General features: G+C 29.7%; 6 protein-coding genes across 10 annotated transcripts; 4 read left to right on the forward strand and 2 right to left on the reverse strand.

The window, feature by feature from the left end:
* Nucleotides 1-440: 440 nt before the first annotated feature.
* ClC-a (chloride channel protein 2) lies at nt 441-7,214 on the forward strand. Of its 3 annotated transcripts, none has more exons than XM_075734393.1 (12): nt 441-713; nt 825-2,470; nt 2,541-2,667; nt 3,852-4,151; nt 4,221-4,323; nt 4,384-4,502; nt 4,567-4,912; nt 4,972-5,056; nt 5,120-5,450; nt 5,514-6,361; nt 6,430-6,657; nt 6,742-7,214. In XM_075734393.1, the coding sequence occupies exons 2-12, from the start codon at nt 2,321-2,323 to the stop codon at nt 6,898-6,900; spliced, it is 2,796 nt and encodes a 931-aa protein (XP_075590508.1). In that variant the 5' UTR covers nt 441-713; nt 825-2,320; the 3' UTR covers nt 6,901-7,214. The 3 variants fall into 3 exon arrangements, with proteins under 3 accessions (XP_075590508.1, XP_046917491.2, XP_075590507.1); XM_047061535.2 differs by having other exon boundaries at nt 559-713; nt 2,223-2,470; XM_075734392.1 differs by having other exon boundaries at nt 572-713; nt 899-2,470.
* On the reverse strand, nt 7,127-8,064 carry LOC124497860 (uncharacterized). Its single transcript, XM_075734395.1, has 2 exons — nt 7,386-8,064; nt 7,127-7,351 (listed from the first exon to the last, which is right to left on the reverse strand). Exons 1-2 carry the CDS (start codon nt 7,981-7,983, stop codon nt 7,248-7,250), a joined length of 702 nt encoding a protein of 233 aa, XP_075590510.1. The 5' UTR covers nt 7,984-8,064; the 3' UTR covers nt 7,127-7,247.
* Nucleotides 8,065-8,184: 120 nt separating this feature from the next.
* On the forward strand, nt 8,185-9,678 carry LOC124497722 (uncharacterized). The gene has a single exon (XM_047061399.2). It carries the CDS (start codon nt 8,185-8,187, stop codon nt 9,631-9,633), a length of 1,449 nt encoding a protein of 482 aa, XP_046917355.2. The 3' UTR covers nt 9,634-9,678.
* On the reverse strand, nt 9,630-10,669 carry LOC124497858 (uncharacterized). Its single transcript, XM_047061536.2, has one exon. The coding sequence runs from the start codon at nt 10,667-10,669 to the stop codon at nt 9,686-9,688; it is 984 nt and encodes a 327-aa protein (XP_046917492.1). The 3' UTR covers nt 9,630-9,685.
* A 118-nt stretch (nt 10,670-10,787) lies between these two features.
* Nucleotides 10,788-14,158, forward strand: TBPH (TAR DNA-binding protein-43 homolog). 2 transcript variants are annotated; one of them, XM_047061537.2, is made up of 4 exons: nt 10,788-11,097; nt 11,209-11,372; nt 11,436-11,983; nt 13,587-14,158. In XM_047061537.2, exons 1-4 carry the CDS (start codon nt 11,021-11,023, stop codon nt 13,611-13,613), a joined length of 816 nt encoding a protein of 271 aa, XP_046917493.1. In that variant the 5' UTR covers nt 10,788-11,020; the 3' UTR covers nt 13,614-14,158. The 2 variants fall into 2 exon arrangements, with proteins under 2 accessions (XP_046917493.1, XP_046917494.1); XM_047061538.2 differs by lacking the exon at nt 13,587-14,158 and having other exon boundaries at nt 11,436-13,039.
* A 355-nt stretch (nt 14,159-14,513) lies between these two features.
* Nucleotides 14,514-15,662, forward strand: LOC124497863 (vesicle-associated membrane protein 3). 2 transcript variants are annotated; one of them, XM_075734396.1, is made up of 3 exons: nt 14,519-14,878; nt 14,950-15,007; nt 15,074-15,662. In XM_075734396.1, coding segments are annotated over exons 2-3 (372 nt in total). In that variant the 5' UTR covers nt 14,519-14,878; nt 14,950-15,005; the 3' UTR covers nt 15,444-15,662. The 2 variants fall into 2 exon arrangements, with proteins under 2 accessions (XP_046917497.1, XP_075590511.1); XM_047061541.2 differs by having other exon boundaries at nt 14,514-15,007.
* The last annotated feature ends 864 nt before the right edge of the window (nt 15,663-16,526 follow it).

Here is a 16,526-nt window from a genome sequence, read left to right on the forward strand (position 1 = left end):
TCATTCATTCATCATCATCATCATCATTGATCATTGATTTATAATTTGAAAGAGTTTTGAGATCTGGTCGAATATTTGGACGGGGCAATCGAATAATATGTTCAAGCAAATAAAACAAATATATAATGTTTCGGTTTGTATACGGTTGTCCATTTGGATTTTATTTCATCCAAGAATTCATTATTCATTGCTTTCCATTTTCATTTCATTTTCCATCTGATCATTGTTTTCTTTTTTTTTCTCGCACATTTTCATATATCATTCATTAATAGTGAAATGGAATCATCAATGTGATGGGAAAAAAAAACATTCATACTATTCGAATTTGGCTGATTATACGCTACATAATTGTGAAGAAAAGAAGAAGAAGCACATTAAATTTGCATGTTTACAGGCAAAAAAAAAACTTCAACAATTGAGAAGAAGAAGAAAGAAGAAAGAGAAAAGTTTTTTCAAAAAAAAAAAATCTGACAATACAAGACAATGGAAATACATAGGAAAAAAAAGCAACGCGAAAGAAAAAAAAACCGAACCAAAGCAACCGAAAATGATCAACGCAACGACGGCTACCACAACAGCAACAACAACAACAACGACGACGACGACGATGACGACGACGACACCAATAACGTCAACGATAATGACAATAACGAATTACGAGTATTCGAAATACGAATGGCTATTTATCGATAATTTTTTACGATGATGAAATGGTAAATCCAATCTCTGTGTTTTTTTTTCTCTCTCTCTTTCTTTCTTTCTCTCATTGCAAATGTGTGTGTGTGTGTGTGTCATAATTTTTTTTTCTTCTTTTCCTTCTACAGCATGGATTTCTTTCTCTCAATCTATGTATATCTATCATGTAAACGTTTCCTTATAATGATGATTTTATCGGCAGACAAACACACATACACACACACACACACACAATTTATACTTCCCTTTTTTTTCATTTTCATGTCTCCAACAACAACAACAAAATTTGATTCGATTGTCATTCAATTTCCCCCCTCCCCAATAACAACAACAACAACAACAATTAATGATTGAATCATATTCATTCGATCATTATTGTTAATTGGGAAATTTTTTTTTTGTTCACAAACGAATCAACAACTTGTTGCTTATATATGAAAAATCCGATAGCAACAAATTTTCATCTGGATAGAATGAATGAAATATCTCAAAATATTCACCATTAATCATTAATCATCATTAGCAGAAAAAAATCAAACAAAAATAAAATCTGTTGATAATTTATGGTGACAATTTGAATAAATTTCATCATCATCAACAACAACAACAACAACCAGAACGTTGCATTCGAAATTTTTGTTTTTGGTTTTTTTTTCATTTGTCGAAAAAAAAAACAACCGTAACAAACATAACTAAATCACATCAAAACAAAAAACTCAAAACAATTTTTTTGTGTGTGTGTGTGTGTGTGATAAATGTGACCATGTTGTTGATTTTATTTTTCTTCATCAATTCAAATTCATCATCATCATCATCATCATGATGATCTATGTGTGATACACGAAAGAGAAAACAATTTCGATGCGTAGAGTAGAGAATAATCATTAGTGAATAATAAAACAAAAAACACCGGTTAGAAGGGAATAGCAAAATTTTTATTTTTTTTTCATTTCAACCATATCATCATCATCATCATTGTCATCATCAGCAACATTCAACTTGAATATATCAATTCATTTCTATACATACCAATTTGTTGATGGTGCCCTATCATAAACATAATCTTTGTAGTTGTTGGTTGTTGTCGACATACATCGATTTGGAGAAGAAGAAGAAGAAAGAAAAAAGATACACGCGGGATATACACACCGCGATAGACATATCATCATTTGAAAGCAAACAAAAAAAAAATTCTTCAATTCGCATCCTATTGTTTCATCATTCAGCGCATTCGCAGATTTTTTCATTTTTCTTTCTTTACTGATAGAACAACAACAAGGAATTTTTCTCATCATCATCATCATCATAGCCAATCTTAAAAACATATCATCATTTTCAACAAAATAGAAATAGAAATTTATCGACAATCATCCCTTTTTAGTTAGATTTTCTCCTTTATTTTCAATTTTTTATTTAAAAAAAACATGTTGTGATTTCATGATCATCAATCAATCATCATCATCATTTTTTTGGTGATATATATTTTATCCATTATTCTAAAGAATTTTTATTATTCAATGTGTTAGATTTTTTTTTGTCTGGTGTTTACATCGAGGAAAAAAAATCCAAAAAAAAATGTGAATGATCTCCACTGCCACATTTTTAAAATTCGATCAATCCATCCATGAATCTGTTACTGTTTTTTTTTAGGATTTTAAAGAATTTTATGATTTCAAAAAAATTTTTTATTCAACACAACAACAACATTCTGAAAAAAAAGATGGCCACAAAAGGTGCATCCAAACAAACGGCGCTAGATTTTCAACAAACTTTGGTATGTGTGTATCTGTAAAATCCACTTGTTGCATATTTTGATTTTTTTGATTTTTTTTTTGAACAAATAGATGTATGGTCAATATAAAGAAGACCTTGGAAGATTTGCAAGAACACATGCACAAAAATTAATTGATGGAAAATTACAAAAACGGGAACGACGAATTCTTCCCGAAAAATATCAACGAAAACTAACAGGTTTGATGTTTGTTTGTTTGTTTGTTTTTTTTTTTCTTTTCTGTGTATTCAAGTATTGTTCAGATGTTTTGAATGTTTTTTTTTCTGACATTCCAAGCCATTTCAATATTTCAATATGAACTGGATTTTTCTTACATTATTAGTAGTAGTTATTTGGTTTAAATTTTTGTAATTTTTTACATTCAATTAACCAAGTTCTTGAACTTGAACTAATAAATGGTGTCTTTCATCATCATCATCATCATCATTATCATGATCATTTTTTTCTGTAAATTGAATGATGAATATGAGAAAAAAAAAGAATTTTCTTATTTCAACTATTCAAGGTCAAGAACATTTTTTATACACAGGTATATATAACATACATACACCTGTTTAATCAGTTCAGAAATTTTTTTTTATTATTATTATCACCATCATCAACATGATCTTGATCATCATCATCTTTTTCATGAAGAATATAATATGTTCCTTGATTAATGTACATTTTGTTCATTAATAATAATGATGATGATGATGATGATGTTGTTGAATTTGGTGAAAAAATTTTGTCAACTTGTTGATTACATATTGACAACCATAGCCATAATATTCGGTTTGTTGCTGTTTTTTTTTCATTTCATTTTTATGCGATATCATCATTTTTTTTTCTTGTTTCATAATACCCGTACATAACATATTAATCAATGTTTCAACACGTTTCCCAGCCATTGAGCTTGAATTTTTTTATTTATTTATTCATTGATTTCCTTAATTAAACTCAACAAATGTACCGATTAATTAATTAATTAGCCGGATTTGATTTTTTTCCCCTTTCCACTAATCACATATATATGATATATATTGGTTGAAAACCTCGATTTTTCCAATTTTTTTCCTAGATTATTTAGTCAGTATTGCCATAAAATTATTTTTCTTTCCTTTTTCATACTTGTTTATTATCATTGTTGTTGTTGTTGTTGTTCCAGTTTTATTTGTCATTTTTAATTATGTCATGACAATATCATTTTTTCCTATCATTTCGGGTCAAGGGTTTACCAGCAATCATTTTGTTTGTTTTTGTTTTTTTTTCTATTGACCTATGGTGATCTAATTTTTTTTTTTAAAGAAAAAAAATCTGATCAGTCATTGTAATAAATTCTTTAATTTTTTTTTTGGTTTTCGTTTCCATCATCCTACAACAGCTTGCTGTACAATAACATGGAGATATACATTTGCCAAGATTGGTGAAGATTGGCTATTTTTAGCCATGCTTGGCATTATAATGGCCACTATTAGTTTTATAATGGATTTTTTCATTAGTCAATGCCAAATATCAAGGATATGGCTTTATGATGAATTGCTCAATCAGAATCTTGTATTCCGTTATGTTGGTTGGACGGCCATACCGGTTTTTCTTGTGTTATTTGCTTCCGGATTTGCACATCTAGTTTCACCACAAGCAGTTGGATCCGGTATACCTGAAATGAAAACAATACTACGAGGTATGATTATTGATTTATTTTTCTTCTAATTATCTAAATTTATATTTTTATTTATTCTTATTCTGATAGGTGTTATATTGTATGAATATCTAACATTTAGAACATTAATTGCAAAAATTGTTGGTTTAACCTGTACACTTGGTAGTGGATTACCATTGGGTAAAGAAGGACCGTAAGTAAAATAATTTATTTTATTATTTTGCACTCCATTTCAAGATCAAATTTGTATCAGTTTTGTACACGTAGCTTCGATTGTTGCCACATTGCTTTCGAAATTGATTGCATCATTTCAGGGTATCTATGATAATGAATCACGGACAGGTGAAATGCTTGCTGCTGCTTGTGCTGTTGGTAAGTCTAATTGTTATATATTGATAACAATGACATGCGAATATATTTCTCATTTGATTCATAGGTGTTGCGGCCACATTTTATGCACCAATTGGTGGTGTATTATTTTCAGTGGAAGTAACGACAGTTTTCTTTGCCGTACGTAATTATTGGCGAGGATTTTTTGCCGCTTGTTGTAGTGCAACCATTTGGAGGCTATATGGTGTTTGGTTTAAAAAAGAAGCGGCAATCACTGCATTGTTTAAAACAAGTTTTCGTTCTGATTTTCCATTTGATCCACAAGAATTGTTTGTTTTTGCATTCATTGGTATTATTTGTGGTTTCGGTGGTGCTGGTTATGTTAAATTTCATCGTAAAATTGTTCAATTTATTCGTAGCCAAAAGAAATTGAATGCATTTTTGCAGAAAAAGTAAGTTTGACTAGTATGGATCAGAATTAGATTATATAAATTCTTCCTTGATTTCATAGCCGATTTATCTATCCCGGTATTGTTACATTTTTATTGACAACCGTATCTTTTCCACCGTTTTTTGGCCAATACATGGCATCAACAGTAAGTTTGTTATTGTTGATATTAAATTATTATGTTTAATGTGTGTGTATGTGTTATTTTTAGCTATCAACTCATGATACTTTGGAAGATCTCTTCAGTAATATTACATGGGGTCTTGAATCAAATGATTCAACAAGATTAAAAATGGTTAAACATTGGTCAACTGATCATACATCAATTTATATGAATCTTGTTATTTATATTTTTATGACCGCATGGATGTCATTATTGGCATCAACCGTTCCGGTACCAAGTGGTACGTTTATTCCGGTCTTTAAAATTGGTGCCGCTTTAGGCCGATTAGCTGGTGAAATGATGGCATTAACATTTCCGGCTGGTATTCCATTCGAAGGCTATACAACACCGATTGTGCCCGGTGGTTATTCCGTTGTTGGTGAGTTTTATTATTTGTTAAATAATTAATTTTATTTCCATTGTTTTCTCTCTTCATTTAAAGGTGCGGCAGCATTTACCGGTGCAGTAACTCATACAATCAGTATATCGGTCATCGTATTCGAATTGACCGGACAAATGACACATATGATTCCAGTATTAGTAGCGGTATTGATATCTAATGCTATCTCTCAAACATTAGATTTATCTATCTATGATTCAATCATTCAAATCAAACGTCTACCATTTTTACCACCCATTCTTAGTACATCATCATTGGCACATAATGTATTTGTCGAAGATTTTATGGTTCGTGATGTTATATTCATTTGGCGTAATTGTACTTATCGTGAAATTAAAAAAGTACTAGAAAGTCATCGAGATTTGCATCAATTTCCATTGGTCGATAATGGTATCAATATGATTCTTTTGGGTTCAATTCAACGTGAAGAATTGTTGCGATTAGCTCAACACCGACTAAGTCGTGAACGTCGTCTACAAGAAGTAAGACGTCGTTATTCAATTCAGGATGCTGTATCAAGTACAAGCACTCCAGATCGAACGAATTCAACAACGGCAACGACAACTGCATCAACTTCAGTGAATTCTTCACCAAAAGAAACAATGAGGAAAATGTCTCGATTTGAAGTGATACCTGTACAACAATCAACTGAAAGTCTTAAAAATCCATCACCAAAACCGGTGACAAAGATGCCGAAATCCATATTGAAACAGACCGTTTCATTTACATATTCACCAAACAATACGATTGGTGGCATACAAGATTCACGTTTACGACAAGCATTTGAAAATATTTTCTTAAAAAGTCTGAAATTGCAAGATGCAAATCCGGAAAAGGCAGCAAAACAGAATTCAACACCACCAGCAACATTACACCGCCGAGTACAATTGGTATGTATGAATAAGTGAATAATAGTGGTCGTCATGATAATTGTCATTTCATTATAAATTTTGTTTAGCCTCGTGAAAGAGTTATCGATATGTCACCAGAAGAACAACTTGCATGGGAAGAAGATCAATTAAATATGATGGTCGATTTTAATGAATGTATCATTGATCCATCACCGTTTCAATTGGTAGAACGTACAACCATATATAAAGTCCATTCCCTTTTCTCAATGCTTGGTTTGAATCATGCTTATGTAACTTCGATTGGTCGATTAGTTGGAGTCGTTGCACTGAAAGATGTACGTATTTTCGAATATTATTTCCTTTAACTTGTGATAAATCTTTCATTTTTTTTCTTCTTCTTCTTCTTCATCTATAAATAGCTTCGTGAAGGTATCGAAAAAATGAATGCCGGCCTGATTGTTCCACGTAATTCAACGGATTCAAATTATTTTAATAATCTTGAATGTGATTCACATTATGAAGATACATTAACATCATTAGCTACAAATGATTCCGAAGTAATAAGACAAAATGATTAGACTATGTATAAACTAATTAGCTGATATCATATCATAATTGAATTTTTTAATTTTTTTAAATTTTATTTTGTATATCTTACAAATGTACAAACTCACACACCCACACACACACCCACACCCACCCACACACAATCAACGAAATGATTCCTTTTGACTTATTGTCTTTCAGTATTGATCAAAGAAAAATATTAGTGATTGATTAATTAATTGATACAAATCAAATGAATATCATATTTTTATTTTTATTTTGTACATATTAGCTAGCACTGATTATTATATATTGAAAGTAAAAAAAAAAAATTCATTGATGTGAATCATTTATGTGTAAAATTAGTCGATTTTTTCTCTTATTTCATTTTCATATTGTTCATCATCATCATCATCAAATTTATGTCCAGTTGGTGGTTCCAATAATTTCTTTTTCCATGAATGGCTACAATTTCGTTGCCAACTTGTTAGATAATAGAATATGATTGAACATAAACCAATGAGTAATAATTTTAATAATGGATGATTGATAAAAGAATTGGTACGATTATGTACGAAATCAAAGAATACGATGGCCATTCCAAAAACCAAACCGATTGCAGTGCCTATCCATATTAGTTGATAATCATAAATACGTTGACGTTGTATTAGAAATAATTGATATTTAATTGTTTCATTGATTTGTTGATCATAACGATTTCGTTTCGAGTCATCGGGTTCTGAATGAAGATAACGTAAAGCTAATTGATAATTTGTAAGCGATGCTTCATATAATCCACATTCAGATTCAATATTTGCTAGACGTAGATAACCTTTGAACCATTCAGGAAAAATATTCGTAACATGTCGAGCATCTTCATATGCATAATAATATTGTTTCATTCGTAATAGAACAATAGAACGTTTAGCAAAAATTTTTGCTTCCAAATTAGAATCATCGATAATCGTATCGATTCGTATGCCATCATTTTCATCGATTTCATAAATCTTTGCCAATTGTTTCAATGCATTGGTATATGTTTGTAATGCTTGTGGATAATCATCGGATGCTAATTCTAGATCAGCTTTTTTCTTCATATATTTCACATGTTCCATGATATGATTGACATTTTTTTTTTGATGAATGTTTTCATTCGAAATTCTGATGGATCAAGAATCGAATCAACATAAATTCAAGAAATTCTTCATCAATTCATAATGTACGTATGCAATGTTTGGTTTTCAAAAATTTGTTTTGATATCAATCAGTTGTTTTTGCTTGCTTGTTTGTTTCGGCGTAAATATAATAACCACATTATGGCGCTAAGTTTGATTAAATCTGAAGATTGTGGTGAATATTTTGGACGCAAAAGTATCAATGATATTCTTGTTGAAGATGTGTTAATGGAAATTTTTCATCATTTTTCATTACATGAAATATTTCCAATGCGACGTGTATGTCGATATTGGTTTGATTTGATCAATAAAAATGTATTGAAAAATCGTAAAGAATTGATCATTTGTCTAGTATCATATTCAACAAACAAATATTTTCGTCGTAAAGATATACGTGAATGTTATTATGTGGTAAATTATAAAAAATTATTACCAGTAATACCGTATCATGAAAATTTACAAATACTAAAAGTATTTAATTTTATGATTGGAAATTGGTTTCTAACGGATTTTATTGTTCACATCAAACAATTACGATCACTAACGATGGCTGAATGTACATTTTCCAAACTATCATTATCATCATTTTTTCAACCACTACAAAATTTAACAAAATTAATACTAATCAATATGGGCATTGGTGATGAATTTGTTCGACAAATTACACAATATCTAAGACAATTAGAATATCTAAATCTATCGAATAATTCATCAATAAGTGGAAAATATATGGATCATTTACCATCAACGATGAAAGTTTTGATACTATTATTTTGTACACTTGATATTCATAATCTTTATAAATGTATTGAAAATTTATCAAAAAATGGTTGCCAACTTGAAGTGTTAAATTTAAAATATAATTCTATTGGTGGTGAAGAATGTGATTATTCTTTTGGTGAACATATTCATCATTTACGTGAAATTAAAATATCTACAAAACATATTGTAAAACATTTTACAAATGAAACATTGGAACGTCTTGAAAAACTTGTCATACATGAAATGTTCGAAAGAGGTGATGGACCGATTGTTTCGGATTTATTTTTCCAATCATTTTTTAGAATTCCATTTATACGATTGAAAAATTTACATTTAACATCATTACCATCGAAAATTGGTGATGAAATGTTTGCACAGTGTTTATCAATGTGTCAAAATATTGAAAGTTTAAAGCTAATTGCACTTTCCACATTGACAAATCAATCATTAAGATTGATAAGTGAATTAAAATCATTAAGATTTTTAAAATTCGATAATATTCGCATCGATAATGATACTGTTATGAAAATTATAAAACAATGTACAAATCTTCATACATTTGTTATTGATTTTAAGGAAAAATCCGGTGATTTTGTTGGAAAATCATATGATCTAAATGAAAGATTTATATTTGATTGTATTGAATATTTTCAACATCATTCAGAGCGTAAAATGAATATTCGTATAATGAGATCATTGATGCCCATCAATCATAATAAACAATTAACCTGTATACCGGATAATTTAAACATACAGATATTGAAATCAAAATATGTACTTGGTCCACCAATATATGATGATCATTTTGATTTAAGAATTAATTATTAATTATTAATATTAAAATTAAATGAATTTATTCAATGAAAAAAAAAATTTTTGATTAAAATGATGTTAAATATAAAACTTCATTATCATCAGCGAAAACAATCTGATTTTTGTATATATCAAAACAATTGATTGGATAAGTATTTTTTTTATTATCGATGATTGCTTCAACAGTATCGATTTCAAAATCATTGGAAATATTCCATTTGATTAGTTGGCCATCCAGACTGCTTGTCATTATTGTATTTCGTTCATTTGGTATGTATTTAAGACAATTGATTTCAGCTCCATGAACAGAAATAGGTTGCATTGGACGATGGCCACTGTTACGAAGATCCCAAATATAAAGTAATCCAAGATCATTACCACAGGCAACAATATGTGGATTATTAATGTTACGTTTCACTGCCGTTATGATTGACATTTCATTGGCCATATTAAGTTCAACATTTTCGTTACGACGATCAAATATTTTAAGATGGCCAGATGTTGTACCACATATGAATTCATTATCGGATATTTTGTCCATACAATGAAGTGAATTCAATGTTAATGGTCGACTTTTCGATGTTATTCGTGAATGAATATCAAAAAACATGAGACGACCATCAAGACCACAGGAAATTAATTCCGATTGATTATTAACAATAATGGCTGTCGTTTTATGATCACTGATATCATCATTAAACCAATCATGTACGGTTTGAAAACCTGATTCTCGATCATATTGTAATAATGATATCTGGCCATTTGATAAGCTATAAAATGATGAACGTTTATCATAATTAGCCAAACCGACAACATTGGCATTAACTAATTGTCGAAAATTTTTTAACTGTACAATACCGGCTCGTTGTTGATCGTTGATTGGTTCTTGTTTAGAATAAATGGTTAGAAAATTTTTACTTGCCGATAAATGTGTACCACAAAGCCAAAATAATTCATTCGAATCGATTGATTGTCGAATGAATTGATCATCATGTAGCCAACAAATGGCCGATATTTTACAGGAAACATATTCAATATTCATCATCATCATGATTTTTAAATTCAATAATTGAATCAAAAAAAAAAATTCACGTGAGCCGCGAAAACTCGTGTACTAGTGTTTATGAATTGATCATAATTATGGCAAATTTGAAACACACCGAAACATGGTGTGTGTGTGTGTGTGTGAGTGAAGTAAAAAAGAGCAATCGAACGAGCGAGCAGCAAAAGATTGGCCGGCCCCATTGTATCAATCTCTCTCTCTCTCATTCCATCTCACAGATTTTTGTTCTTACCTAAAAATAATAAATACAAAAATTCAAATTATCATCATTGTCGAATTTGTTTGCAAAAATTCAAATTATCATTATTGTCATCGTCGTCAATTGAATTCAATAACAATATGACTGAATATATTAAAGTAGCTGAAGATGAAGGTGAAGAACCAATCGAAATTCCATGTGAAACTGACAATACAGTGTATGTATACCGGTATTTTTTTATTTATTTATTTATTTTTTTTTTGAATTCGATTTATTATTAAATTCATTTAATCACATAATCATTTCATCATTTATTCTTGGTCAAAAGTCTTTTGACAACATTAACATCATTGTTTCCTGGTGCCAGTGGTATTAAATATCGTAATTCCGATTCTGGTGCTATGCGTGGATTACGTTTGATTGATGGTAGAATACAGCCACCAGAAGATGGTTGGACACAAGTACCACTTTATTATTGTTGTTTTCCGAAAGGTATTTATAATTTTTTTTTTCGTAAATTTTCAATAAAATTTTTTTTTTTTTTTTGAAAATTAGAAAATAAACGTAAAATTGAAGATTCGGCCGACACATCCAGTAGTAAAACAAAACGTATTGAAGAAAAGAAAAAAGTTTCTGATCTAATCGTGTTGGGATTACCATGGAAAACGACCGATAAAGAATTGAAAGAATATTTCCAACAATTTGGTGAATTAATCATGGCTCAAGTGAAAAAACATCCCAAAACCGGCGAATCAAAAGGTTTCGGTTTCATTCGTTTTGCTGATTATGAGAATCAAGCGAAAGTTATTTCAAAAAGACATTTAATCGATGGTCGTGCTTGTGATGTGCGTGTACCAATGTCTAAAGATGGTTTCAGCAATGATTATCGTAGCCAGGAAACTAGCAAGAAAATATTCATCGGTCGACTGACCGAAGCTATACAATATGATGATCTGAAGGAATATTTTTCCAAATATGGTGAAATATCCGATATATTCATACCGAAACCATTTCGGGGATTTGCATTTGTAACATTCAGTGAACTTGATGTAGCTCAATCATTATGTGGTGAAGATCATATAATTAAGGGAATATCCGTACATGTGAGTAATGCTGTGCCCAAGTTTGAGATGAATTATCATGGCGGTGGTAGTGGCTATAATAATAAACCTTATGGCCGTGGTGCTGGTTATAGTGCAGGATATTCAAATTCTTATGTAACACATGCCCATCATCATCATGGTGGTTATCATACACAAAGCCATCTGGATAGTCCACCAATACATAGTCCACCTGGTAGTGGATCAGTTGCCGGAAGTGGTGCCGGTGCTCCACCACCAGGTAGCTATTCAAGTTCACCATATGATTATTATTCACGTAGCGGTTCAACACGTTCAAATCATAGTTATCATGATGCAGGAAACCCTTATAATAATAATCGTTATTCACAACAACAATATAATTCATCCGATTATCCACCATATTATTAATACATAATAAGCTAATTCTATTTGACCTTTTTTTTAATTATTTATGAATACAAACAAAATAGAAAGTATGTGCAGCGAAAAAAAATATAATTCTAATTCTAATCTAATAATAATCTTGATTTTGATTAAGACTTAAATATCCAATTACACACATGAATTTAACAATTATTAATTCAGTTATGACAGAATATTCCATCCATCCAGGTTATTATCAGCCAACATTAACAAAAAAAAAAATTATTTTTCATGTTTGTTTGTCTTGTGTATCGATGATGATGATGATGATGATGAGATTTGTTTGTGTCAAAATTCAGATGAAAGTTTGTTGTGTCTGACTTTGACAGGTTTTTTTTTTTTTTTTTTTTTTTTTGGTTTTTGAATATTACACACAAATTATACACATCATTTTGATTGATTTATTTTACCTAATGATTAATCGAAATTACCGTTTTTTTTTTACTATCAGAATGATGCCATATATATATATTTTTTTTCATAAAATACAACCACCACCCACACACACACACACACACAGATGATAAACACTTTTGCTTTGAATTTTTTTTTTTTTTTTGTATGATGAATGTGAATGATTGATTGAAAATTTGATGTTTGTTTGTTTGTGTTGTGTTGATGATGATGAAATAAATGAATGTTTTTTTCATTCAATTACTACTAATCTATATATTTCCCATTATATAATAATAATAATGATGAAAGTTACAAATAGAATCTGTTTAAAAATTCATTGACCAAAATGGAAAAAAAATAGTTGTCCATTTCTGATTTTGAAAATGATGATTATGAGAATAATAATGATTGATGGATGGTTGGATGGATGGATGGATGCGTAATGAATCAAATTTTGTGAAAGAAGAAGAAGAAGAAAAAGAAAAAGAAGAGGAATTTGTGATTTTGCAAAAAGGAATGAAATGGATGGATGGATGGATTTGGATCGTGTTTTTTGTGGAAGAGGAAAAAAATGTGATTGATTGACTGTTGGGTGATGATATGATTATCAGGTGAGATTTGTTTGTTTGTTTGTTTGATTGTGAACTGATTCATATTTGTGATGTATAAAGAAAAATATAAAGTTTCTTCATTTTTTAATAATAATTAATTTAACTCCTTAATTCCTTTTTCCCTTGATTTTTTTCTTTTGAATTTGACTAAATTTTAATTTTTTTTTCTTCCTCTATTTCCACCTTATTTATAGGATCCAGAAAAATGTTTTCAAACTTAGACTGTGGTTAATCTAATGCAACAGGGGAATTTTTATCATCGATGGTCGAAAACTACAAATTACAATCGATCTTTATATTTAATCGAGTTTTTCCAATATGTTCATCAATGAATAATTCAGGTCTATGAATATGAAAGAGAAAAGAAAAAAAAATTCTTTTTCTGTCTAGAGGCGCTCTTGGGGTGATCATTGGCAATTATTGCATTCTATGAATGAAATAAAAAAAAATTGGATCTAGCTGTATACAATTGTGCAAGATTTCAACAACTACTGACGACTATGGCGGAAAAAAAGTCAAAGGTCTCATATATTCAACGTTGATACGTATATATATATATATATAGAAGATTGAATCGCTACACATTATTCGTCGCATATCAAATCAAACAGAACAACAAAAAAGTTTCCAAAATGTTTGGAATCTATATAATAATAATAATGGTTTTATTTTATATTATATCTACATTGCTTTTATTATATATCAAATTGGGTTGGTTGCGCCACAAATGGATTGTGTGAATAAAATAATGATGACCACCGGAATATTCTTTCTGCTCATTTTTGTAAATGTTTTTTTCTTTCTCTCAATGTCTATGATGATGATGATGATGATAGGAAAGGAAAAAAAATCTAATGTCTACGTGCACAAAAACAACAAACACATACACATCCTAATGTTACGGAATTTGTTTTCTATGATTCTGTCACAACAATATATTATTATATACCAAAGATACTTATTGGTCTTGTTGTTGTTCCTGGAACATTGCTTCTGCCCATTTTTTTTTCTTGGCTCATTCACTCCTTGTATGTATGTGTGGGTGTTCCAACTCATTTTTTTCTTTCTTCAATGATCCAATATTTTGATCGTCGGTTAGGTTTCGTTTTTTTTCTGACTGAAACTATTGTTTCGTGTCTGTTGTTGTTGTCGTTGTCGTTGTCGTCGTCTTTGTCATTGAATTTCAATTGTATTTGAGCGTGTGTGTGTTTTTTTTTTGTGAACAAAAATAAAATAAAAAATTCCAAATTTCATTCAAATCTGTTTCAAGTTTGTTTTTCTGGTGGTGGTCATTTTATCTTCGTTATAATTGTTGCCTAAATAATTTGCTGCCGATTGTGATTATTATTGATATATAATTGTGGAAATTCTTAATTCTACAACAATCGAGAAAATCGAAACAATCACTTTTTTTTATTTACCGATTAAATTGGCTTATCAACGACGATATCACCACCATAAACAACGTTTTGTCTAGTTATCATTCGTAATTAAAACAACAAGAATTCAAATTATTATCTCATATTAATTTAATTCAAATTTGAATAATTTCACTAGACTTCTCTGTAATTTGATTTTAATCAAATTTTGATATTCACATCATCAATCTCATTATGTAAGTTATTTTTCTGTTTGTTTATTAGAAATAATAATGATGATAATTTTTTGATGGTTTCCATAGGTCTTCAAAAGGAAAAGGTGGTGGCGGTGAAACTGCCGGAACCGATACAGGTAGTGGTGGTGATAATAAAACACCACAACCAAATCCACAATTACAAGCATCATCACGTCGTATGCAACAAACACAGGCACAAGTGGATGAAGTAACAGAAATAATGCGTGTAAATGTTGAAAAAGTATTGGAACGTGATGCAATGATATCACAATTGGATGAACGTGCCGATGCATTGAAAGAAGGTGCCGAAATGTTTGAAAAACAGGCCGGTGCATTGAAATCAAAATATTGGTGGAAAAATATGAAAATGATGTTAATTATGGGCGGTATTGGTGTCGTATTCGTATTGGTCATTTTTGTTTGGTTCAGTAATTAAACAAAAAAATTCAAAAAGAAAACAAAAAGAAAAAGACACCACAACATATAATTGGAAATTGAAAAACGTTTGGACGTTCATGAAAACAAACAAATAACTATAAGATAACAACTGATCGATTGAAATAAAATAAAGCCAAACATTTACGCGCCTACACATTCACACTCAAACATACACACATTCAATGTCCTCTATTTCCAAAAGTAATTAATTAAATAAATAAATAACAAAAACAAAAACATTTTACAGACACTCATATCGATATTGATTTTATGTTTGTGCTAACATTCACACCCACACACACAGACACACACACACACATCTATTATAATGATAAAAACAATTTTCACACACTTATAAAATCGTTGATATCTATGGGGGGTGGGGGGAGAAAAATTCTTTAATTCTTATCCACACAACAACACAGTACACAATTTGTTCATTAATTGTAATCAAGGAATTTTTTTTTCGTTTTTTGGTTCTTTTTATAATTGGCTTTCAAATAGGTATCATTTTAATTTGAATTTTATTTGTTTTTCTCCGTTTTTTTTTGCAAAGAATCTATAGGACAAACACACGCCCACATTGCTTAAAAACATCATCATCATCATCAATTATCATTCAATAATCATCCAATAATTGATTTTTCCAACACACCCACACACAAAGAGACATAAACAATGAACATACATTTTTTTCGCAAAATTTTTTTCCCGATTTTCAATCGATTGATTTTCCATTTTAATTCGGGAACATTTTTTTTCTTCGTTTTTTTTCCCATTGATGCTATTATGTTTGTTGTTGTTCAGTATTATTATACTATATATTTGATTATCAATTATTATTATTATTATGAAAAAAAAAATATGAAAACACTTTGTGTCGTGTTGTCACAATTTTTTTTTCTCTAACATTTTCTTTTTTTTCAAACAGAAAAAAAAATTATTATATAAATAATGATTGATAATGATAATAATAATAATAATAAATAAATTGCCGTTTGAATGAAATTAAATTTTCAAATAAAAAAAAACTTTGACAAAATTAGTCCCTAGATGGCAAAATTGACAAAAAAAAATAACT

The sequence above is a fragment of the Dermatophagoides farinae genome, chromosome 9 (assembly GCF_024713945.1).
Source record: "Dermatophagoides farinae isolate YC_2012a chromosome 9, ASM2471394v1, whole genome shotgun sequence".
Classification (NCBI taxonomy): domain Eukaryota; kingdom Metazoa; phylum Arthropoda; class Arachnida; order Sarcoptiformes; family Pyroglyphidae; genus Dermatophagoides; species Dermatophagoides farinae.

What these genes read in the sequence shown, in the direction of transcription:
- ClC-a (XM_075734393.1), top strand. Translation starts at nt 2,321, where the DNA reads ATGAATCTGTTACTGTTTTTTTTTAGGATTTTAAAGAATTTTATGATT. An exon ending in AATGAAAACAATACTACGAG is followed by an intron (nt 4,152 to 4,220) that starts GTATGATTATTG and finishes TTATTCTGATAG; the next exon opens with GTGTTATATTGTATGAATAT. An exon ending in CCATTGGGTAAAGAAGGACC is followed by an intron (nt 4,324 to 4,383) that starts GTAAGTAAAATA and finishes AATTTGTATCAG; the next exon opens with TTTTGTACACGTAGCTTCGA.
- LOC124497860 (XM_075734395.1), bottom strand. Translation starts at nt 7,983, where the DNA reads ATGGAACATGTGAAATATATGAAGAAAAAAGCTGATCTAGAATTAGCA. An exon ending in ATTAAAATTATTACTCATTG is followed by an intron (nt 7,352 to 7,385) that starts GTTTATGTTCAA and finishes TTATCTAACAAG; the next exon opens with TTGGCAACGAAATTGTAGCC.
- LOC124497722 (XM_047061399.2), top strand. Translation starts at nt 8,185, where the DNA reads ATGGCGCTAAGTTTGATTAAATCTGAAGATTGTGGTGAATATTTTGGA.
- LOC124497858 (XM_047061536.2), bottom strand. Translation starts at nt 10,669, where the DNA reads ATGATGATGATGAATATTGAATATGTTTCCTGTAAAATATCGGCCATT.
- TBPH (XM_047061538.2), top strand. Translation starts at nt 11,021, where the DNA reads ATGACTGAATATATTAAAGTAGCTGAAGATGAAGGTGAAGAACCAATC. An exon ending in TGTGAAACTGACAATACAGT is followed by an intron (nt 11,098 to 11,208) that starts GTATGTATACCG and finishes CTTGGTCAAAAG; the next exon opens with TCTTTTGACAACATTAACAT. An exon ending in TTATTGTTGTTTTCCGAAAG is followed by an intron (nt 11,373 to 11,435) that starts GTATTTATAATT and finishes TTTGAAAATTAG; the next exon opens with AAAATAAACGTAAAATTGAA.